Source organism: Penicillium psychrosexuale (assembly GCF_028828465.1).
Source record: "Penicillium psychrosexuale strain IBT 29551 chromosome Unknown utg000002l, whole genome shotgun sequence".
In the NCBI taxonomy this organism is placed as follows: Eukaryota; Fungi; Ascomycota; class Eurotiomycetes; order Eurotiales; family Aspergillaceae; genus Penicillium; species Penicillium psychrosexuale.
Window position 1 is genome coordinate 2,682,801 of NW_026643187.1, and position 23,135 is coordinate 2,705,935.

Genomic DNA, 23,135 nt, shown 5'->3' on the forward strand with positions numbered 1-23,135 from the left:
AACTTGTCTGCATTGATCTAAGCAGGGTTAACTTTTTTTTCTTTTCTCGGCTTCTGCATGCTCGTTGGTGCAAGTCCCGCAGGACAACCCAGCCACCAAGAAGGCTCGATCTCACCGTCTCCACTAATAATGTGTTGGATATGGTGCCTTTAATCCCGGGTCCTGCTCCGGTCCCTCTGTAACTGCAGAAACGGGACAGATGTATGGTCCAGTTAGGAAATGAAAGCGCCCAGCAATTCCCCCGAGCGCCAACCATTACTTAGTAGTCCCCGTATTTTCATTTTGATCGACTCTCGATGCTCCCCTCTTTTTTGGGATTGCTCTATTTACTCTACGGGCAGCCCGCTTATATGTACTTAGTCTATTATATAGAACCAGGCTTGCATACTGTCACAAACTTAAGCCCCCCCCCGCCGTCACGCTATGTGATGAGAACGTGCAAGCGAGTCGATTCAATTTCCTAGTGCTTCAAGTGTCACACTTGAATATCCATTTTCTCTTCTTTATTCTTTCCCCTCCCCTGTTCCAACGGCTTGCGTCCTTTTTCTTCCCCTCGCCTTCTCGCATATTTCTTACATATCCTGCGTCTCGCCCTTCTCATTTATAGGGCCCGGATTTTTCGAGCCTATTTCATTTCAGTCACATTCTATTCCTTGTCAGGCGCTAATTCTACCCCGAACCCAAATGCGCCGTGAGATATCCTGAAAATCCCCTTCTTTCACCTTGACCGGTACTCAGGGTCGTGGCCGATTAGAAACCTACCTGGCTTAAACAGAGAGGTTAGTGGCCCAATCTCGTTTAGACTCATTCATCTTCCCTCTTGTTCTGGGATATATCATTTGGGACTTTTGTCTTGAACAAGTCCCCTTCTAGTAAATCAATTTCCCCGCGAATTGTCTCATGCATCCAATATAATGGTTGAGTTGACATGGAATAGGAGCTTGGGGGCAGAATCACGACCTTCGAGGACAGTCAAAGCAATGGCACCTACACCGCCAGCTGTCAAGCCTCGCTTCGTCGCCTGCACCTCAACGGCGTCCTTATTCCTCTATGCCCAGGGTTCAACAATCCTATGTTTGCATCATGATACATTGGCAATCGAGCGACGTTTTCAGAGCCACCAGGAGAACATTGAGTTTATATCGGTTGATAATGTCAGCGAGCGAGGTGCTGGGAGATTGGTCGTCAGTTACGATGTAGGGCAGACGGCGATTGTCTGGGATATCTTCACCGGAACGGAGATTGCACGCTTTGCTTCCTTCGATCATCTGCAAATGGCATCGTGGATGCGTAATGGCAATCTCGCATTCGGTGAGCATCATCATTTATATGTTATATGAACTCCGAGTTGCTGATTAAATAGCAGGAAATAGCAAGGGTGAGGTGATCCTCTTCGAACCTCCTACTTCAGAACACATCTCTGCACGCACCATTTTCGACCCAATCACAGCCCTTGCGCCCGCCATGGACTGTCGTACTTATGCAATTGGGTATGTCAGATGAACATGATCGAGAGTAACACTTAGCTAATAAGTTTCAGATATCAGAATGGTTCTATATTGATCGCGACTTTACTTCCTCAATTTACCGTTGTTCACACGCTGACTACTGCGCGTGAACCATCGCCAATTATTTCCTTGGCTTGGCATGCATCCTCGTCGAAACAGAAGTCGGACATGCTGGCAACGCAGTCGTCAAATGGCGATCTACGAGTTTGGAGTGTGGCAAAACCACCGGGGAAAGAGGCACCTCGAGTGATTAGGATTTTGAAACGATCTGACTCAAACTCTTCTGATCCCAAATGGATGGGCTGGTCAAAGAACGGAAGACTTGTGCAATATTTGGAAGGGTACGCAAGGCCCTAAGGGAATAATTGAGAATTTACTGACATGTGATTATAGGGAAACATGGTCTTGGGATGTTCGAACAAAACATGTTACCTACGATCCAATTCCCACAATCGATGGTGTGCGAGGCATCGCAAACTACGGTCCTACTGCGACTCTATTCACCATCGGCCCCCAGCACTCCGTCCAGCAGTATGATTTGGAAAATCCGGCAATGGTTGCAAATGTGCAACATCTTCCAGTCATCCCCCGGCCTGGCACAGCTGAAGGCAGTCGATCACAAACAATGTCTCCACGGCGCTTGCAAGATGCTCCTGATATCCGAGAGCCACCAGGTGCAGCTAGGCGAACGCCATTTGATGCAAACAGCATTGAGAGCCTCAGACAGAGGGCTGATCTGACGAGCCCTGCTTCATCTCGCAGCCGGACGGAATCGGTGAGCTCAAAGGCGTCCTCTGGGAAGTATAATGTGAGGCCTTTCTCTCCGCCCAGTCGTTCTGGTCAGAGCGCTACAACGTTTTCCATGACATCGACTGATCGTGATACACCACAACCTTCTGCTTCATTCGCATATCCCTCCTCAGTCTCAATGTCCTCGGTAAGAAGCTCGAGGGCGGCATCACGATTGCGGAATGAGGTTCATCTCAGCCCTGCTGACAAGAACATTGTGGATCTATTCCCGTTCACTCGGGCCCGCTTGATTGACGTGCCTTATAAACAGCAGCCGCCTATCGACGAGACGAATCTCACTTCAGATGATCTTCGGCTCCAAATGTTGAGCGTGGTGTTTGGCTGGGATGGAGACGTCCAAGATCTGATAATAGACGAGTGTATGTATTGCCCCGTATCTTCCATCTTGGAAATATCTTTTGACAGTCCTTAGTGAGCCGCCACGCCGTGGGTAGTCAGAGTGCTATTCTCTTGACCCAGTGGCTTGGCAAGAACGACACAGATGAAATGGCCGCGATGATTAGCTCTGGGCAGGTAACATCGTCCGACTGGATGATTCTTGCCTTGAGTCAAATGAGCGGCCAAGCGCAGGCAAACAAGGTCGGACAGGCATTTGTACAGAAGCTGCTTGAGATCGGGGACATACACACCTCGGCGGCGATCTTGCTTGGTCTAGGGGACAGCAACGACGCCATTGAGGTTTACGTTTCTCGCAATCACTTTATGGAAGCTATTCTCATGACATGTCTCCTGTTCCCATCGGACTGGCAGCGCCAGTCATATCTCGTTCGCCGATGGGGAGAACATGTCGTTACTCACTCCCAGCAACAACTCGCCATTCGCTGTTTCATGTGTACGGGAGTGGAACCATCAGAGCCGTGGGCATCTCCATCTGCCCAACAAACTTCATCTTTTGCAGAGATGATTTGCGGCAAGCCTTCTGTCACCTCGCCCGAACCTTCGCAGGCCAATATGGTGCCACCACCCGTCCGGCCAAGATCTACATCTAACTCCAAACCTTCACTGAAAACACCAGCCCTGAAGCTAATTACATCATTTGACGCGCAACCAGGACGTTTCCGCTTCCCTGGCTTAAAGTCTGACGATCGCACGCCAACAAATGCACCCGGAATCACTCCAATTGCTGAATCTGCTGTTCCCGAGTCGGCAATGTCTCCTGGTGGATTTGGCTCTTATAGACTGAACAATATCCAAAGCCTGAATCACGCAATGACTTCTCGATCAAACACTCCTGCTGCCAATCGACGTCGTCTACCATCGATAGGAGAGACACCAGTGGATGTGCACCCGCCAAGCTTCTCACGGTCAAACTCTTACAGCCAGAATGAGTATAGCTCTACCTCCGAAAACGAAATGAGTGGACACGAGCAGAGCAAGGACAACAACAGTGGTCTTCTCACTTTGTCAGCCACGAAATACAACCCCGGTCTAGACTCTATCAAGCCCAGTCCTCAGACTGCTGTGCAGGGAACAGAGAAGTTTGCCGCAATCAAGGGGCTTCCATCGCCAGCTGCTGGTGTATTCGAGGCTCTTACAAGTGAAGACCACCGTAACGGGTCCCGAGATCGAAAACCAGATGGCCTTCAAATCGAGACATTGGAAGGTGAAATAAACCCGCAGGACCGCTCCGATTTGATTCCCAGCGCCAAAAGCACCGCTTCAACATTGAATAGCTACGCTTCGGCCAGGAGCCCAAGTGTTAGTGGCCGTAGTATTGATCAATACATCAGTAGCCTTGATGAAGCGAACTATCATGCCAGGAAGTTGCGCCCACATACTCCGGGCCGTGGAAGGCGTAACCCAGACGACACTGCCAGCCAGAGCTCAAGAGTCAATCAACCACGTGAGGGCTCTCGAGATACCCGCGGTAAGAGTGAGCGTCGGTACATTCAACCCGCCAAGCGCTCTCCTTCCTCGCCGGTGCCCATGTCTCCGGAAGAGTTGGCTCGATACCACACTGAAGAGTCTGAAAAGCGAGCTGAAACAAAGTCGAAGTCTCGCGCCAGAAGTTCTAGCAAGGTGAGAGGGCCAGGTTCTCGGAACCGTCAGCGCTCGTCAAGTCGGCACACTGCTAGCCGGCTGGGTACAGACAAACGAGGCCGCAGCAATGACCGACAAGGATCCGGCGTTCGATCGCCATCGTCGCCTCTTCCTATGGCATATCCCACAGAGGAATCTTCTCGGGATGTCGATAATCCTTTGAGACTTGTTGAGGATAACCAAAAGAGACTGCGATCTCGCCACCGAAGTGCTAGTCGACGTCGCGCCGATAAAGGAACAGCTTCCAAAAGAGATGGCTCTCCAGAGGCCAGACATAAAACATCGCAAAGTCTTTCTGTGATCCAAACAGGTTCTACTACATCAGATCCCTGGGCGCAGCAGGCATCTGTGCCGGAGCAGTTGAGCAGCAAGGTTTTTGGCCAACAAGACACATCCAATGGGTCTTCTAATAGGAAACCAAGCTCGACAGCCAATGATTTCCAAGACATTGCGTCCCCAAGGACACCATTCGTCACCCTCGCAGAGAAAAAGCGAAGAGAGATTGCCGCTGCTGAATTGGAAGCACGAAGATTATCACTCGCCCGCAACCCGTCAGCACCAAATATCCCCTTCCCGGGCGAGCTGCAAAGCGCAAAAAGTCCCCTTGAGGGCTCCCCTCCATTCTCTGGTACAGGTTCATACTTCCAACGGGCTCCATCGCAGAACAAGGCTTCCCAGAACAAAGCATCTCTTGACTATCCCAGCAGTTCTGACTCGAACTCTTCACGCTCTGGAATGCCCGGCGGGCTTCCGGCAACTCCTCGAGCCATGCGGCATCCAAAGTACGGAGGAAGCGGACAACACGAAGACCGACCTCCTTCTGTGCCCCTTATTCCTACAGACAACAGTTTCTTCCTCAGCAATGCCCGGTATCAAGGAGATGTCGAAAGAATCGGAAGATCGATGTCCGTCCCCGTGCCAGAAGGACAGTACAACGCCCCTTCAACGCCGAACGACCTCCCCACGCATCCCCGATTTAACCCAGCTCTCCCCCGAAGCCGGTCCAGCAGCCGCAGCCGCGCAAAGGGCCATAACCGCACCAGCTCAGGCAGCTATATCTCCAGCACCTCCCCCCACGTCCAAGTGAGCATCGAAGAGACAATCGAGCATGCAATGCAGAGAGGACCTTCAGCACAATATGAGACAATTCCCCCTCCGCCACCCCCTCCCATTCTCCCGGAACTGCAGCATCTCAACACCCCACCTCCACCACCCCCATTCCGACTCTCTGCAACGCCCATCTCGCCCCGCGAGTCCTCCGCGACAATCGACATCGCCATCGACAACAACCAAGACCTCGGCCGTCTTCTCCCTCGCGCCATGACCGCCGCCCCAGCTCTCAATGTAGGCAGCCAAGGGGCGGACTCCCATCAGCCGGGTAGTCCGCGTACGTCCTTTGACCATCGCCGAAACCGTAGCTCAAACGAGAGCTTCACGAACAAGCTGCGTAGCTTGACTCGTATGCGCAACAGCAGTCGCAGTGTCGAGCCTTACATGCAGGCGCATGAGGCGGAGATGGAGAGTCTGAATGCTGGGCCGAACTCGAACTATGTTCTGTCGAGTCAGAGCTATGTCGCGCCGGGCCCGAACTATGTTTAGGCTGTTAGGGCTTGGCTGGCTGACGAGAAGAAGTGTTCTGTTTGCTTTATATATCTTTTGCTGGTCTTTGTTATTATTTTTCTCTCCTCTCTTTTGCATCATGAGCCCCCTTTTTTGATTGTTTTTTTTATCATGAAATTGCAATGTCCTGGATTTCAACGTATCACGCATGTTTTTCAATGTCATTGGCTTCGGTTTGACATTATCCCTGTTTAAGGGCTCATACCCTCTCTCGTCCTGCTTGATTGATATTTTCCGAGTTATATGACCCAATTTATATTCCAAATACCATATCCTGTCATCAACCCCAACCCGAGAGTTGATTGAATGCACAATTCCCTAGTCACTGATTTCAGACTTTCCGTTTCAAGATTGCAGACAGCGATGTCTTTAAAGATCTTGTTTCCATTGGTTTATGCTCTCTTGGTCGGGGTCTCCCTAGCTAAACGTATATGCCTGCAAAGGCTTAATGATAACGGTATCAATTGTTTCTAGATGATTTGATATAGAAGTAGCTGTTCAGAGGCTAAAAATTACACACTTGTACATGCAAAGATAGACAGAAAAAAGGCCCGAGGCATCCTCAAGATCACCAACCGCGGTTTCGAGATGATCCATCATTGCCAATGTTTCTTTCCGCATCAATCATGCGATCAAACTCTGCCTGTGCTTGATCCCTCTCAGTCTTCTGAGTGGAGTCATACTTTTCTTGGTCACTCTGGCCAAACCCAGCAGAGAGAGGGTTCGGTGAAGGCTGTGACACGGGCTGCTGTCGAGGCTGGGGTCGTGCTCCGGCATTCTGTCGTCTGATCCGGTCCCAGGCACTGCCAGTACTCGGTGACCCATCAATGTTTGTATTCCGGTATTCTGCAGCGGTAGGGCTAGCATCGTCCTCCTCCAGGATATCCAAAGCCGATTTTGATTCGGGTTGAGTGCCTCTGCCGCGTGCCCAGATTGCACCACCATTTGAACCCGATTGAGACTCGGACGAAGGGGATTGAGAGCTCGCCTGGGTATCATTGGTGTTTATGTATTCAGAGTAAGAATTCGCCTGCGCGGGAGCATCGTAAGACGCCTGCTCCGGTTCGTACACATCGTCGCCTGCATATCCACCAGGCATGCTGATGGCCTGTCGCACCTGGGAGCCAATGTCTTTCTCGCCACTGCGGACGCTGCGGACACGCTCGCTAGCGGCCTGGATCTTACGCTTGCGCACGTCCTCGGGTTTCGCCCTGCGTACGTCCTCGACGAACCGCTTCAATCGCGGATCCGTCAACATTCGCATGGCATCTTGGGAAACCGCGTAAGCGCTCGATGCCATGCTTCCAAGACTAACAATAAAGACCAGTTTGAATACCGCTGTGCTGATGTTGCCTCTTAAGGCATTATCGGCCCACATGTTACGCACCGTATTCAATAGTGAAGCTGGGGTGGGATTGCTCGGAAACAGTGGTGACTTGCGTGCTTGGTTGAGGAGGTATGCTGTTCCGATGAATGAGCTTACGGGTATACCCCTCCGCGACTGGTACAGGCATCGCGTTGAGTGCTCAACCATTGCATCGAATTCGTCTTGGGTCGGGGATCGTGCTGTCAGCACATAGTGGTTCTCCACTCGCTCGTTCACTGTGTTTGAGACCTTTCGCGTCCAGGCTGCTGTGCCGAAAAATCCAAAGTACAATGTGAAAAGATCAGGCCTCACAATTGTCTCTGGCCGGAGTTTGACCTTGCTATATTTCGCGATCGCGGGGTTGTGGCCAGGGAGGGATCGGGAGGAGTCGTTCGGAGAAGTGTTGCTATAATTCTGGCCTGCCTGCGGCGAGGCGTTATCGGAGCTCATGGTGAGTATCCGAGTGTTGAGGAGGGTTGAGGTGAGAGGTGACAGCTTCGAAGGTTGGCTGGGCCGTTTACTGTGACGTTACGCGCTGACTCAGCATTTGCATAAAATCTACATAACTATCCAGCCGGCCTTACCGCTGGAAAGCTGTATACAATTTCAAGTAAATCCTCAATTTGAATCCCAGTCATTTGATAAAAAGGCAATATCAGTAAATACACATGTGCTGATGTCGCATTCTTACTATACTTGTTATAAATTCTGCTCTTCTGGGTTTACTGGTCGGGTTCACTGCCTTATAAGACCCCAGAAAGCCTCCGCGAAACCTCCTACCACTTCTCAATGTAAGGTCGTAGGTCCAACTCAAATGCAAATGTCGTGCGTGGCTGAGTATGCAAATACCAATATGAGTCCGCAATCTATAACTAGTGAGTTTCTGAAATAAAGCAACCAATGAAGTCAAACTTACAGCGTCGGGGCTTATTTTCGCGTCTTCATGCTCAAATACCCAGGCCTTGGTACGAGGGATATCAATGATACCGTCAATAATAGTATGAGAGACATGTATACCCTGCGGCCCAAACTCACGAGCAAGTGACTGCGCCAACGCACGCAGTGCAAACTTGCTCGAAGCAAAAGCAGCAAACTTAGCCGATCCCTTAAGACTGGCAGTAGCTCCGGTGAAGATCAGCGTGGGCGGATACTCTGACGATTCGCGAGCTTGCAGGAGCAGCGGAAGAGCCCGCTGGGCAAAGTTAAAGGCGCCCAGTCTGACATCGGAATCACAGTGTCAGCATGGTCCCTGGAAATAATTTGGACTATATTAAGCTTGGAATGAAGCAGATAGAGTGAGCATAAGAGAAAGCAAATACGTACGCCTGTGACCTGAGTGCAGTCGTGTAATCTTCTTCTTTTAGCTCAAGGAATGGCTTGACCACGAAGCCGCCACCTGGATTGAAAACAGCAGCAGCTACCTTTGAGGAAGGGTACTGCGCTTGAATCTTGTCAAATGCGGCATTGACACTCTTCGAGTCGGAGACATCGGTACTGATGCCGATGGCCTGGCCGCCGCTGGAATTGATTTCTTGAACGACTGGGTCGTAGTTGTCTGGGTTTCGAGCCAGAACTACAACAGAGTAAGACTTTGCAAATTTCCTGGCGATTGAGGCGCCCTGTTCTTTCATCAGCCAATCCTGCCTTATATAGACAGAGTAGATGTAGACCGTACCGTGCCAGGGCCAACGCCGGCAATGATCGCGAGTGCTTTGGAAGCCATATTTGATTGAGTAAGTATATGGATATGGATAGGAATGTTTTGCAAGTCTGGGTGAAATGAGGGAATCTAAACAACTAAATAATGGTCGTCAGCCCAGAACCTTAGATATCACCGCTTAGAAATGCAGCGGGGATTAATCATCACATCCGCAGATGATATCATCTGCAGAGAATGGGACTGGTGTATCCCCGCAAAGATAACATCCAAGGGGAAATTAGGCCATTGGCCGATGAATAATCCTGAATATGAGCTAATTTCGAGGCCTAGCTAGACAGCCTCTTGGGGAGACTAAGATTGTTGGCGAAATGATTCCAAGGTTGGTATAGTTCGAGATGTCGGCCTCAGGCGCTTATCGATAAGACAAATAAATTTCCCATCGAATCTCCGACTCTCCAACTCTCAACTCCGCAGACAACTAAGATGGCGGATTCAGATCCCTTACTGAGTGATCTCTGCTTAATATGGTATGCTTATGGGCAGTTAAATCCCGGTACACCTTGCATCTAACCTGTGTCCGTACAGCCATACCAATCCTCCCAAATACCGCTGTCCACGTTGCTCTACACGCACCTGCTCTCTACCCTGCACACGTCGCCACAAACTCTGGTCGCAATGTTCTGGTGTGCGCGATCCAGCCGCCTACTTAAAGCGCCAAGAATTAAACACTCCATCTGCGTTCGATCGCGATTTTAATTTCATCACGAGTATCGAGCGCACCCTCGAGCGCGCAGAGAGAGAAGTTGATAACCGCGGGATTGATCTTGCGGGTGGTGCCCAGGCCGACGATGATAATTCGGAAGGTTCCCAATATCCGGCTACTGGCCGTAAAAGGAAGCACCCGAACCAGGGCCTTGCCAAAGGTGAGGCTGCGTTCTTGCGCGGTGCCGAAACTGCTGGTGTGAAAGTTCTTCGAGCTCCAAAGGGAATGTCGAGGAATAAGCAGAATGGGTCGCGTTTGCATCCCAAGTGAGTTGGGAATCTCTCATATCTTTTGATTCGGAATTTGTACTGACGTATGTGTTTCTCAAGGCACAAGCGTCTTGCTTGGACCATAGAGTGGATTACGTCTGATGGGGTGAAGACTATTCGTGATTCTGTCATCGATACATGCTCTGTTGCTGAAGCCTATAACCGTTGTTGCCCACGTCCGAAGGATCAAGAGCCAGCTACCAAGCCAGTGAAGGAAGAGAAGAAAGATTTGGACACCCATAATACAACTATCGCTGCACCCGGTGATCCTGTCACGACAGTGATTGAAGAGGCAGATACAAAACAACCATCATCCCCAAACAAAGACTCAACAAAGGAACCAGCTGATGACTCAACTGAGCAAACGGATAAAGTACCAAATCAGACCATCACCCCCCACCGCGGTCTCTACTTCTACCTTCACCGTCCGCGAACCACAACCAAAAAGCCTGTCTTAGCTCCTCTCTTGCAATCCTCGACACTCAATGCTGTTCTGCGCAATCGGACAGTTCTAGAATTCCCTACGATTTATGCACTGCTAGAGTCAGCAGAGACACTGTTTTCAGACAAAGATAACTCTAAATTCATATCCGAAGAAGAGTATCTTCGCACTGCTGGACCAGATGAGATAGGCCAGTCTTCTACCGCGAGTGACGATGACGGTGCGGCTGGAAACAAAGTGCTCGCCAGTTCTTCGGTGAATCTTCAAGATGTCGATGAGAACCTGGTACTGGAGGTATTGAAGAAAGATCTATTTGAACCAGTCTCGGAAACTGAGCCAGTATGAGTTATTCCGGCATGAAGAGAGATATCAGAAGACGTTAGCCAATTTGGCACATCTACCAGACAATGTACGATACATAGGGACAGCTAATTATCAGTCAATTGTACAGCGGGTCACCTCTCAGAAAAATTATCAGGCTTAGATGCAGACGTATTTTCCTGAAACCACAGATTCTGCTGATCGTGACATCTCGACCAAAAGAGGAAACCACGATCAGCGCGGCTTCCTGTCGAGTCAAAGATTCTTCGAGTTCACCTTCACTTCACCCGGGACCACCTTGGGAATATCAAATGCTCCAGGACTGTCATTGTCATCATGAAAACTAACGTTTTGTCCTTCGGGATCGCCGTGATTTATCTCGGCACGGTAGCATCAGCCTTATTAGTTGCCAGACCACCGCCGCAGTTACCAGCCAAGAAACGTCCACACGGATGCGATTGCTACACAATATCCGGGCCTGATCCGGGATATTTCCAGCACTACAAGGTCTGGGACTTTCGGGCAGTGGATTTGAAGAAACACGCCAATCTCAATCTGTCGGAGCCCATTGATTATGACGACGAGGACTGGGATGATGACGCTGAGGCCGAGGGCCAAGAACCGCAAAATGGCCATCTCTCGCCCGGAGTCCACAATGAGAAAGACCCGGACCCCAGATCACTGTTGTTCTACAAAACCTCATTCGAGAGAGACTGGAGCAGTCAAAACTGGGAACGTCGAGGCACCCCCATAGCCCCAGTCCTCATGATAAATTCAAAGCACAACGTCTTCCTCACCGGGGACTCGGACCAGAATAATCCTCACGCGACGTATCTTGTCCTGCGTACCACTCGTTTTTCAGAATACACCTCCACCGCGGAAATCGAGACTCGCATACGCAATATCTACCGGTGCTCGCTGCGTGTCCGGCTGCGATTATTGCCAGCCGGCTCCGTCGTATCGCAACCTCCTCAGCATAAAGAATGGCCACCGCGGGATCCACAACGGCATCCCACCGTGCCCTTGAACAAGACGATTCCGCTCTGTGATGGCAGACCACCTGATGGCGCTTGTGCTGGCATCTTCACCTACCATGATTCAACCTGTGAATCTGACATTGAGATTTTGACGCGAGACCCGTCACATCGCGTGCATTATGCTAATCAGCCCGATTATGATTTTGCCGCTGATCACGAGATTCCCAATGCGAGTACCATTGCCGATATACCTGTCCCATGGACAACGTGGTCCACGCATCGCCTAGACTGGCTCTCGGACATGTCACGGTGGTATGTCAACAATCAGATACAGGATGCCAAATCGTACAGAGTTCCTGAGTTAGAGAGCATGATTGTACTCAATCTTTGGAGTGACGGCGGACTCTGGACGGGCGACATGAGAATTGGCGACAGTATATACATGGGCATTGAATACATCGAGCTGGTTTACAACCGTTCTTCTGATGCTTTCAGGGCCCCTTATGTGTCTCCTTCGCAAAACCATGGCGGCCATCAAAGGGCCCCTCCCACGAATGGTTCTTTTGGCAATGGGAATCCATTGGAGCCAGATAGAAAGGACGAAAAGTGCAAGCCAGGTAGGCAGGGCCGCGAGTGCAGAAGAAAGAAGTGGAGAAACAGGCCCCTTCATGAATCCTGTCGAAGACCATGCAACATTGATCAACTCTAGGGCTTCTCAGGCAGAATTTTTGTATTATTATCAGTTTTATTCAATATTTTTGTTTTAGATTCCTAGTTTCGACTGGCTTGCGTGTTCTGTCCTCTAGTTCTAGACAAGATGAATGTTTTCTCAGAGAAAATAGATGTCAACCTAATATGCTCCAGGGCTCCAGAGCTCAACATTACTATTTGGATACTCATTGCTTGTGTTTAGTCCTGATGTCGGATTGAAGAGCAGAACACTAACACAATAGAAATACATAGACTTTACAATAAGAAAGCAGATGCTATTCAGGATAAAAAAAACCTCCCAAAGGAAAATAGAAGAACCAGGAAAACAAAGGAATACGACCAAACCAGTTCACGAGGAAGGGACTGCTTTGTATCAACTGAGTCACCAATGGTGGTGACCGTGGGGTATCATTCATTGCAAACATCACATAGAAAGAGCGCGCCAAAAGAAAATTCATTGTCCTTTTCTCATCTTCCCCGTGTTGTTCGCCTTGCGCGCCCGAATATCAAATAATGTGTAATGATGACCGAAAACGCCTTGATGAGGATGCTTGATATGGATAGATGTAGATGGGGGATGGATGAGGTATGTGAGATTATGTAGGAGGGTTTGAAAACTTCAATGCATGAGATCGACGAAAGTGCGATGCTTCTGTAGCCATAGACAAACTGGTCTTTTGTGTTCATTTAGAGCAACACTGCACCTGTTGCTTTGTCTCGTGGGTTAAACTCGCCGTGAAGACCACCGTTCATGAGTTCAGCAACAATCTTTCTGCGAAGAAGTGTGATGTGGCCTGGGCCAATGGCAGTCGGCTCAACCCCAACAGTAATTGCTTTGGCGTTGGTTAGGAGGAAGACACCACAGTCGCTTCCGTTATCTTGCTGAGAAGAGACCGACGGTAGGACAGTCCACTCCTCGTCTTTGTATTTTGGCCCAAGCTCCCCACGAAGCCATTGCTTGACATTTTTTACCTGCCGTTGACCGCGGGATCCCAGAGAGTCGAAATACTCTATTGTACGGTCTGCTGGTCGAATAACCATGAGAGTCCAATGACTTGACTCATGTACAGGGATGAAGACTGTGTCGACATTAAGCAGTCCTTGGCCACCGATCTTGGCCCGAGTTGCCCATCGTTTCACGCCCTCATACCCCTTATCACGAAGGGTGGAGTAGAAAAATGTGTTGAAAGTGTGAAAGAGCGGCCGATCGCTGGGTCCGAGGTTCCCATGCGATTGGCGGAGATAATGTACGAGTAAACCAAGGTAGGCATTGATGATTTCGTCATTGAGCCAGGCCTCAGGTCGAATGCAAGTGATGATATCCCGCTGGTACAAATTACCTCCTGCTAATGATGTGGCGACGGCTTGTCCTTGTCCACTCTGCACGGCGCATTGAAGTTTGGTAAGCCACTCGGGCGAGATCAGACGTACGGGTTGACCCTGGGGTATCACTCTGATCGGACGTTGGAGATCGCGCTCCCGCTCTAATCTTTCTTTCTCCCGCCTCTCGAATTCCGCCTCGTACCAAGATGCAATGCGATTGGCAGGAATCGGCCTCCTGTTGGCGTAAAACAACTGTACAGCGGAAACAGGGCCATGCGGAACCCTTGCATCTTGTCGAGCTTGTTGATCCCACGGGTCATCAATGTCCATGAGATCATCTTGGACGGGCTTGGGGGCTTCAGTTGGTCTCGGCGATGGAATGCGCCTAGCGCTCGGAGGAGGAGGGATATATGGCGGTAATCTAGGGTGGAGATGTATGCCGAGATCCGTAACAAGTGCTGGTGCTGCGCGAGCATCTATGTCCATAAATTCCCATCCCTTCGGTGGGATATATTCCTCCTCGATAGTCGCGCCTTGTGATACAACAAGTGTAGGTGATTCGGGAGGAGTTAACGGGAAGGCTCCTGGGATGGGCAAATGAGAGTTATCCAAGGCTAGGCTATAGTTTAGTATATGCGACTTTCATTTCCAAGTAGAGGCCACCATACCATCGGGGGCGTTAATTGAAGGCTTTAGGGCCTCGAAGGGATTGGGAATCTTGAGAGAGGGCTCCGTGTGCTCCGTGAGCTCCGTGGGCTTTGCAGGGGAGACGCGTCGCTTGCATCGAGGCCAGCGGAAGAAACCCATGTTGCTGCGAACTCTGAAGTCACCTCGAACGACGGGAGTAAGAAAGATCTACTCGTCCGGTGACGCGCTTTCGAGTAGGTTGGCAGTTGAACGAACGTTGAGGGCGTGAAAAGGGAGGAATGAGCGGGTAGATGAAGACGAGGCTTCAAGATCCATCATTGGGCATGACTGGAATATCTATCCCAAACCCAAAATCGAAGGCAAATACTCCGCAAAGGAAGAGGTATGGGAACAATATGAGCCGACGCGATGCACCGGGTTCTTTCATCATTCTGCTGACTCAGCGCATATTCCGCGGCCCAGCCTCCATTGTTGCGTTGATCACTTCACTACTCTTTGATAGCTGTTTATAGAGTCTGCCACAAGAATTATTAGATGAAACATCAAAGCAACATGAGACTAGGGAGAAGAGGGAACGATATCTAGCAGAAGTTGAAGGATAACATTCAAAGAAACTCCTACAAAAATGATATACAAACAAAGAGAGACAATATGTACGGAGCACTACTCCGTACACAACTCTTCACTTGAACGCCCTTTGTTCTTTGCCTCTAAAGATCTTATATGTCGTGGTTCATGTGGCTAGTCTCATACCTGTGTTTGAGCAGGATGTTTGACTAGACCGAATAACAACTATGAATATTGCTTTCAATGCGTATGTACATGGATAACGTAAAGGATACTTAAGGTGACCTGTTCCAGCACAGCCTGCTGAGCTAGGAGCAGGCCGAGGAGTTAGTGGAGGTAAGGGAAGAGGGACTGCAAGGCGAATTGCACTTTTATCAATACATTTCTCAACCTCGTTATCGGGTTCCAAGTCCGATTAGGTCGAATAACAGGGGTGCGACTTCAATGACCACCCATGGAATACCTAATGAGGACTGATATCAGCAAAGGTTGTGTCAAAATACAGGGGTTTCACATACCCGCATATACAACTAGTTTTGTCACTACCTCCACATCGTACCGCACGCGGGGCTTCTTGATCTGGGAGAAGACTTCTTGTTCATCCCGCTCCCCAGCCTGGATGTCTAGCGAGGGGAAAGGTGTTGTCGGAATGTCAAAATTCACATTAGCTGCCGATGACCTAGGGCTACCTCTTCCCATCATGTCTTCATAATCGTCCAGTGATGCCGTCTTTCTTGGCCGCACGGGTGTTCCATTGAGCTTGTTTTGATCCTCTGCGACCGGAGAAGGATGATTGCTCCCAGATTGACTCTGGCGTCGGCGTTTCTCTCGGTACGCCAGGGTCTCATACGCATCAGCTTCTGACTGAGGACCAATTGAAATGGCTCGGCGGCGGGGATGGCGCATCGTGGTAAGGATGTCTGGGATGTCAGAAAAGTTCGGAAAAACATCATGATCCTTTAGGTTATAGGGAACGGTGGTGTATTTCCTAGGGATAGGTCAGCATAATGTCCACTGGCGGGAAGTACAGTCGAATTCGAACTTACGATGCAGTAGTGAAGAAACGTCGAGGGAGCAAAAGCCCGAGCTTCTCCAGAGTCCGGAAGATAGGTGGCAGAATGCGCAGCAGAGCGGGCTTTGTTGCAATTCTCCAAGCAAACACGCACAAAACGCCCATGAAAAGACGAATGACAGTCTTAATCCAACCCACTGTCGCCAGATCGTAGGGAATTGATCCAGACGGATAACCCACCCAGATATCGGCGAAGTGCCATGAAGACACATCCACGCCCAGCATGACGCCTGCAAATGCAACACTATCGTCGAAGCACGGGCAATCATCTGCCGGCTCCGGGTGGATGCGGACGAGAAATATGATGAGAAGTCCCAGCAATGAAATTTCCTTCGGCGAGGCGGACAAAATGAATTCCTCAAAGGCAGGTCCGTAATGAAACTGTATGAGCCCGATGGCGGCACCCATAGCACAACCAACAACACAGTCGAGCATCCCATGCATTCCGCAATACAGTCGACCCAATACAATGGACACGACATAGATGTAGGTGACGGCTTGGAGTAAGAGGGTGACCTGCGTGCCGAGAGTTGAATCGGGTGAACCAAGCAGGGCTAAAGCATAAACCGCAACCGAAACAGCGTTGGTGGAATGTGTCGATGGGAAACCATATTCCAGGGCTGCAGAACCGGACATGGTGATTCGCTGGAGTGGCGGGGACAGAGGGCGAGGAAGACAGAGTAGGTCTTTGAGGAAGCCGCTCCAAAAGACGCCTGATGCTAAGATGTGTACTAATCTGTAGACGATCATTATCAGCCACAGACTCCCACTTGCGCTTCCAATTTCAGAAAGAAAACGTACCCGCGACCCATACTGGGAGAGCCACACCAGAATAGGAAGGGTAAGAAGACCATGAAGAACGTGTGGGTACCGAGGTTGGCCGTGAATGCGAAATACGAGTCGAGAGTGGGCGTGCGGACTTTCTCCTGTACCCAAGCCAAATATGGCGTCTCATACCGGATCAATGGGATGAGCTTTTGTCGCGGCCAATACCGCCAGAGGGGCAATCGGTTCGAATCTATGTGGCAGACGTGCGAGGGTTAGGACATCGCGATAGGCCACAGGTGGATAGAGATGGAACCAATCACATACAGTGATTCAGACTCTTCAGCCCAGCATCGGGCTGGTCTTTCTTGCTCGTGCCCATGATGCAGTGTTATCGATTCAGACAATGTCGCAATCGAATGGATTCCATGGAATGGACAGGCCGCTGCCTGCCAGTCCGTTTAAAAGGTTGAGGGGTATAGGGATCAGAACATAAGGAGCGAATTGAAGTTGGATCGAAGAAAATGATATAATCGAGAAACTCGAGGTTGAATCCTCCAAAGTGGACGGGGAGATCATCCGCGGCTCAAACCCCTGATGCCCATGTGTGCTTAGTCATTTTGCATTGGGGCTGGCCCCGGGGATGCTCTAACGGAGTATATACGGAGTCCGAGGCATCGATTTTTACTAATTTGTATTTGATCTTGGCATAGAGTCTCTCATTTGTAGACCTATATTCTGTACAGAGTACGGAGTACGAAGTACAGCGTGAAATACATATTTATGTCGAATATATGTTTTCTAATGTATACCCATCTGGATAGTCCTTGAGGTCGCCAAATACATGTCAAATCGTTCTGATCTAGATTTTAATTGTCTATGTTATACGTACTTGCTATTTTCAACTGGTTTATGAACTATTTTGTTCATTACCTGGTGATGCTACTCCGTACATACTATGTGGCTCTTAGCTTGTGCTGTGAGGATCCTCTTGCCTTTCCAAGTTTGATATACTCTGATTGACATCTCCTCGGAGAGAGAGAGATAAAGCCAAGAAATATAATTTAATAATAATAGTATATAAAGTCAACTCTCGTACCTTGGAGGCTGTTTAGCACGGGACGTCGGTCTTCTCCGAAGATGACATGCAGAGTTAGTGAGTTTTTAGTTTCTATTCTATTATATGGCTTCACCACAAGATTTCCAATTAAATGCTCGGATTTACAACCCTTCTCCAGATCTATACTAGACACAATATAAGTTGTAATATAACTTATACTACCCAAGGTAGAAGAAAGAGAGTGATGTTTGAAATATCTACAAATCACATGACTTCAGATAAACTTGTATAACCACAAACTTGGATATGCCACAGCTGAACAGTGGGGAACATGGAATATATTAGCGGAGTCAAACCCAAAACAGGATCAAGATAAACCAGTCAATGTCAGAATACAGGATATAGAGGCCTTGAATCGTGGGAAGCGGAGCCCTGGCGTCATGGAGGGACGGCCGTTGCTATGGTAGCCCAGGGGGGTAAACACGGGTTTCACGGTTTCACAGGTCTCGCCAGACCCTCTTGCTCTATCGATCCTCTAGATCATTTTGAGATCTATCTTCTCCTCTTTTTCCCTCCTACATCTCATTCCATATCATCTCTTCCCTATCAGACTTTACACAACGCCGTTTTCCTCTGTATCACATTACAAACGAGGGACATTCCCAAGGTCCAACCCCTATCCCTGCATCATGAGTGCTATGTACGAAGACCAATACAATGCAGCATCGCGCCGTCGCTCTCTCGTTACCCCTCCTCCATCTTTGACACCTCGTCACAGTCGTACGCGCAGCGACAGCATCCGAGTCAGTCACGGCACGGCCAGCACCAACACCAGTGTCTCCAGTGGACGGATGTCCGAGGCGACAAATATCACTCAGCCGCCCTCATTCTCAAAAAAGTTTGTAGTGGTGGGCGATGGCGGATGTGGCAAGACCTGTCTGTTGATCAGCTATTCCCAGGGTTACTTCCCAGAGGTACGTTCGGCCTACGAGGAAAGATGTGTCCCTGGTGCTGATCATCATTTAGAAATATGTCCCCACGGTGTTTGAGAACTATATTACCCAAACGACACATCGGGCTTCTGGCAAGACCGTTGAATTAGCCCTCTGGGATACTGCTGGACAGGAGGAATATGATCGTTTGCGTCCGCTGTCCTACCCCGAGACTGATCTTCTATTTGTCTGCTTCGCTATCGATTGCCCCGCATCATTGGAGAATGTTGTTGACAAGGTGAGTCCTCAAAATGGAATATCTTTGCTCGATTTGTCTAACATCCCTCCTTTTAGTGGTATCCCGAGGTTCTGCACTTCTGTCCCACCACACCGATTATTCTCGTTGGCTTGAAGTCCGACTTGCGCAATAAGCGAACCTGCATTGAACTCCTCAAGACACAAGGCCTGACACCCATCACACCAGAGCAAGGCGAAAATGTCGCCCAACGGATGGGAGCAACATACGCCGAATGCAGTAGCAAGGAGATGCGCGGCGTGGACGAGGTCTTCGCCAAGGCCGTTGACTCGGCCATCTCGATCGAAGAACAAGGCTGGATAGCCCCGCAACCGGCTGGCCGTAATAACCGCAACAATCGCGCCAGTGCCGTGCCTTCAGGGGGTGGAGGCCCCCGCCCCGGCAAGAAGATTAAGAAGCGCACTTGCAAGATTCTGTAGATTGATTCTACTCTATCTGTATTTCCTCTTATTCTCGACATCCTTTGACCTTTTTTTCTCTCTTGGCCGGACCACAAGCCTGGTTGCTTCGTCGGCTTGCTTGCCCGCTCGCCTGTGTATGTGACATGTCGCCGCAAGCTGGACAAAGCTAGACATGACTTTCCAAACCCTTCTCTGTTGTATCGATACGCTGCGCGGCCCTTACAATGATCTCGATTCTTTTTATTTTTGCTGGAGGCTGTTTCTTTTATTTCACCTTTGTTCCCCGCTTATTTCCTTTTTTTGGCCTTTGTCATGACCCTTGTCCCCCTCGTTCCATTTGATGTCTCTCATGACTCGGGTCTTAGCCGTTTTCCATTGGCATGCATGGGACCGGTGTTCTCGTTTGTGTTATCTGATATGTTCTGTTGGCGAAAGCGACGTCCTATGTGTTACTAAACAATACATTTGACCTATTGTGTTTATTAATGCCTTCCCCGTATGATTCGTATATATTTCCCCCGGGAATCTAACTGGAATTTTGAATGGTATCTAAGAAAAGAGAAAGAAAAAAGAAACAAAACAGCCCGACGCCGAGACCCGTCATGCAGACCAAAATGTAAAACAAACCATCACGGCATGGCTGTCGAGTCACCCTCGTCTTCACGCTTTATTCCCGACTTACTCGCATCACTCTCCCCACTAACCTTCCGCTTCGCATTGCCATTGCCAGCCTCCTCGCCTTGTTCTTCAGGCCGGCCCATGAAATTCTCAAACTGGGACCAGAGAGCTTCCACAGATCCAAATTCATTGCCCACCTAATAATACCATTAGTAGATGCTCTCCCTGTCCGGGTGGTGAACCTTACCGCAATAACACTCTCCAAATTCCGATTCAGACGGTTGATGTTTTGAAGTACTTGCTCCATACCCTGCGCGAATAAATTAGCATCGGTTGCGGCGGCTGATAAGGTGGGAAGTTCGTAGATATTGGTACATACCACTGCGATCTCTCGGACGAGTTCCTCGCGCTGCTGCTCAAAGACTGTTGGGGACGCGCGACCGCCAGAGCCTGGTGTCTGCTGGAGCCAGGCCATTTTTTTGGCTTCTGAAGACCAGATGGCGATGAGGAATGGCAAGACTTGGCACGTTCACGTTGTGCTCAAAGACGCGGCGGTCGGGGTTTCGGGGAGCGTCGCGGATGATTCCTTGGCGTTGGATTTTTGACTAGACGCGGATTTTTGCAGGGGAATCTCCAATTGGAGTCACTTCACAGTTACAGTCGCGGTCACAGTCGTTGCAGTTGGACAATTTGAGATGAGGTTGATGTGGGGCAGATTTGATAAGAGATAGATATGTATGGAAATGGCGATCTACTTCCATCTTGTATGTGACACTCTACCAAATCCCCGGACTCGTCTCTGAAATCTATATGATTAAAACTGAACACTGATTCTTTATTTCTCCTGGACGATTTCTGGCGTTCTGGTCCTTGAAGACGTGTGCATTGTCCTCGGTTTGACTCCTTTCTACCAGAGAAGAAAGGCATCCTTCCAAGAGAGCACACATCTTTATGATGTCTTCGAGCGAGCCTGATAAATTCTTATTCTGAGAAACAACAGGCTACCCCGGGTACAAATGTATAAATGTAGACCATATCAATAATTGTATGAAGGCGCCAAAATATTCCATCTATTTCATCTCTCTGATAGTATCACGCGATGCAACCGTTGATATAATACCATATCCTGCAGCTTAGTGGCCCGCAATCAAGAGCAAGGATTATCATCTCTATCTACTTATGGTAAGAAGAAGGCTTAGGGGTCAAAGGAAGCGCCGTATAGTTACATCCGAGTTCTCGACTTACGCATAAGCCACACGGAGGCCGGTGTGCATCGTCAGCATAACTTGGCATAACGTGGGCAGAAGATGTGCTTATGCCTGATGCATTCATTCCGAGACTTAGCGCCGCGGCATTGGAAAGGGGTGACATGGAGAGGCCCACAAGTATATAGAGGCGCAGGGCAATTTGTGGAGACTCGGATACAGCAAGCTCCGTGAGGTTGTCAAATCGGGAACTTCAAACAAAGTTCGAGAAGGTAATAATTTTATCACATTCGTACTGTGTGTGATAGTTGGGCTTAGTACAATAAACGAGGACTTCGGAGAGAATCAGACGACAACTTCAGTCGGGAATGTCGTACGAACTATATAACGTTCAGATGTCTTGAGTTTATATATCCAAAAATATAATAGGCTTCAGCGTTTAGGATTAGGTTTGGAAATCCCCTGAAAATGGTGATATATAAGTGTCCATTACTGTGTGCAGGCCCTGTTAAATTTGGTTTCTAATAGGTTTAGACAACACGCTCAACGACACAATGGTTGAAGTCAAGTATATGGGAGAATATGACTACATACCGTCAATACCAGCTGCCGTGATATTCATTGGCCTATTTGGGATCTTAACCCTCCTGCATTGTTGGCAAGTGTTCCGTGGTCGGACTTGGTTCTTCCTTCCTTTTATATTCGGAGGAATATGTGAGTACCAGCCCAATGAACCCTTTCTTCGGGCCTTTTCCAGTTCTTTTTTAACACAGGTTTTCTGCAGTTGAGATTGTTGGATATATAGCTGTAAGCCAATCTCGATACTCGATCAAGCGAAAGAGGGAATATGCTCACAGCTCTAGCGTCTCGTTTCTTCCAAGCAATACCCGAATTATACCATTCCCCCTCTTGCCATACAAGCCATTTTTATCCTCGTCGCGCCGTCACTGCTCGCTGCAAGTATTTATATGGAACTTGGCCGGATCATGATTGTCACTGGTGGAGAACACTTGTCACCAATCCGACGTTCGTGGTTGACGAAGATCTTTGTGGTTGGAGACGTGATATCATTTCTTGTTCAGGCAGGAGGTAAGACGTCCCCCGACGTATGTGCGAATCTTGCATCTCCCGATTAACTAACGATATATTCCAACAATGCAGGAGCCGGGATGCTCGTCAAAGCCAGCACAGCAGAAAAAGGCGGAAATGTAATCAAAGTCGGGTTGATTATCCAAATTATCTTTTTCGGCCTCTTCATAATCACCAGCATCATTTTCCACGTCAAGCTTGTGAAAAACCGGTCAAGAGTGCTACAACAGCACGAAGTCCCCTGGAAAAGGCACCAGACCGTGTTATACATCGGCAGTCTGCTGATTTTCGTCCGTTCCATCTTCCGGTACATCGAGTACAACCAGGGAAGTAGCGGGACATTGCTCCAGCATGAATTCTGGAGTTATATTTTCGATGCCGCTCTTATGGTGCTGGTAATGGCCGCGTTTAACGTGGTGCATCCGGCCGAGATTAGCAGGTTGATGGAAGGGAGGAAAGGCGGATATGGGACAGAGCTGATTGGATGATTGAGACGACTGCCGGGAAATCCCCGGGGATATTCAATCAGACTGACTCAACCTGTACCGAAGTGATGTAAATTATAATCTTGATAGACCGAGCCAGAGTCCATACAAATGTGAGGTCTTAGTCCCGAAGTCTGTCCGACATTCTCTGTTCGTTTTGCTACAGT

At 49.2% G+C, this 23,135-nt stretch overlaps 9 protein-coding genes across 9 annotated transcripts; 5 read left to right on the top strand and 4 right to left on the bottom strand.

The window, feature by feature from the left end:
* Positions 1 to 980: 980 nt before the first annotated feature.
* Positions 981 to 5,957, top strand: N7518_002191 (uncharacterized protein; the record flags this gene model as incomplete). The annotated part of the gene is made up of 5 exons (XM_057183119.1): positions 981 to 1,311; positions 1,367 to 1,490; positions 1,541 to 1,849; positions 1,902 to 2,677; positions 2,731 to 5,957. 5 exons carry the CDS (start codon positions 981 to 983, stop codon positions 5,955 to 5,957), a joined length of 4,767 nt encoding a protein of 1,588 aa, XP_057044569.1.
* A 589-nt stretch (positions 5,958 to 6,546) lies between these two features.
* Positions 6,547 to 9,067, bottom strand: N7518_002192 (uncharacterized protein; the record flags this gene model as incomplete). The annotated part of the gene is made up of 5 exons (XM_057183120.1): positions 6,547 to 7,864; positions 8,125 to 8,210; positions 8,261 to 8,561; positions 8,668 to 8,963; positions 9,020 to 9,067. The coding sequence occupies 5 exons, from the start codon at positions 9,065 to 9,067 to the stop codon at positions 6,547 to 6,549; spliced, it is 2,049 nt and encodes a 682-aa protein (XP_057044570.1).
* Positions 9,068 to 9,487: 420 nt separating this feature from the next.
* On the top strand, positions 9,488 to 10,823 carry N7518_002193 (zinc finger HIT domain-containing protein; the record flags this gene model as incomplete). The annotated part of the gene is made up of 3 exons (XM_057183121.1): positions 9,488 to 9,531; positions 9,590 to 10,033; positions 10,097 to 10,823. The coding sequence occupies 3 exons, from the start codon at positions 9,488 to 9,490 to the stop codon at positions 10,821 to 10,823; spliced, it is 1,215 nt and encodes a 404-aa protein (XP_057044571.1).
* Positions 10,824 to 11,135: 312 nt separating this feature from the next.
* Positions 11,136 to 12,485, top strand: N7518_002194 (glycoside hydrolase family 16 protein; the record flags this gene model as incomplete). Its single annotated transcript, XM_057183122.1, has 1 exon — positions 11,136 to 12,485. One exon carries the CDS (start codon positions 11,136 to 11,138, stop codon positions 12,483 to 12,485), a length of 1,350 nt encoding a protein of 449 aa, XP_057044572.1.
* Positions 12,486 to 13,174: 689 nt separating this feature from the next.
* On the bottom strand, positions 13,175 to 14,617 carry N7518_002195 (SUMO protease ULP1; the record flags this gene model as incomplete). The annotated part of the gene is made up of 2 exons (XM_057183123.1): positions 13,175 to 14,424; positions 14,479 to 14,617. The coding sequence occupies 2 exons, from the start codon at positions 14,615 to 14,617 to the stop codon at positions 13,175 to 13,177; spliced, it is 1,389 nt and encodes a 462-aa protein (XP_057044573.1).
* Positions 14,618 to 15,420: 803 nt separating this feature from the next.
* Positions 15,421 to 17,244, bottom strand: N7518_002196 (phosphatase PAP2 family protein; the record flags this gene model as incomplete). Its single annotated transcript, XM_057183124.1, has 5 exons — positions 15,421 to 15,488; positions 15,544 to 16,013; positions 16,072 to 16,833; positions 16,899 to 17,115; positions 17,190 to 17,244. The coding sequence occupies 5 exons, from the start codon at positions 17,242 to 17,244 to the stop codon at positions 15,421 to 15,423; spliced, it is 1,572 nt and encodes a 523-aa protein (XP_057044574.1).
* Positions 17,245 to 18,611: 1,367 nt separating this feature from the next.
* Positions 18,612 to 19,589, top strand: N7518_002197 (Rho4-like protein; the record flags this gene model as incomplete). The annotated part of the gene is made up of 3 exons (XM_057183125.1): positions 18,612 to 18,896; positions 18,949 to 19,152; positions 19,209 to 19,589. 3 exons carry the CDS (start codon positions 18,612 to 18,614, stop codon positions 19,587 to 19,589), a joined length of 870 nt encoding a protein of 289 aa, XP_057044575.1.
* A 611-nt stretch (positions 19,590 to 20,200) lies between these two features.
* On the bottom strand, positions 20,201 to 20,664 carry N7518_002198 (DASH complex subunit DAD1; the record flags this gene model as incomplete). Its single annotated transcript, XM_057183126.1, has 3 exons — positions 20,201 to 20,386; positions 20,437 to 20,499; positions 20,569 to 20,664. 3 exons carry the CDS (start codon positions 20,662 to 20,664, stop codon positions 20,201 to 20,203), a joined length of 345 nt encoding a protein of 114 aa, XP_057044576.1.
* A 1,284-nt stretch (positions 20,665 to 21,948) lies between these two features.
* N7518_002199 (RTA1 domain-containing protein) lies at positions 21,949 to 22,971 on the top strand (the record flags this gene model as incomplete). Its single annotated transcript, XM_057183127.1, has 4 exons — positions 21,949 to 22,108; positions 22,179 to 22,201; positions 22,258 to 22,483; positions 22,556 to 22,971. 4 exons carry the CDS (start codon positions 21,949 to 21,951, stop codon positions 22,969 to 22,971), a joined length of 825 nt encoding a protein of 274 aa, XP_057044577.1.
* Between the last annotated feature and the right edge of the window lie 164 nt (positions 22,972 to 23,135).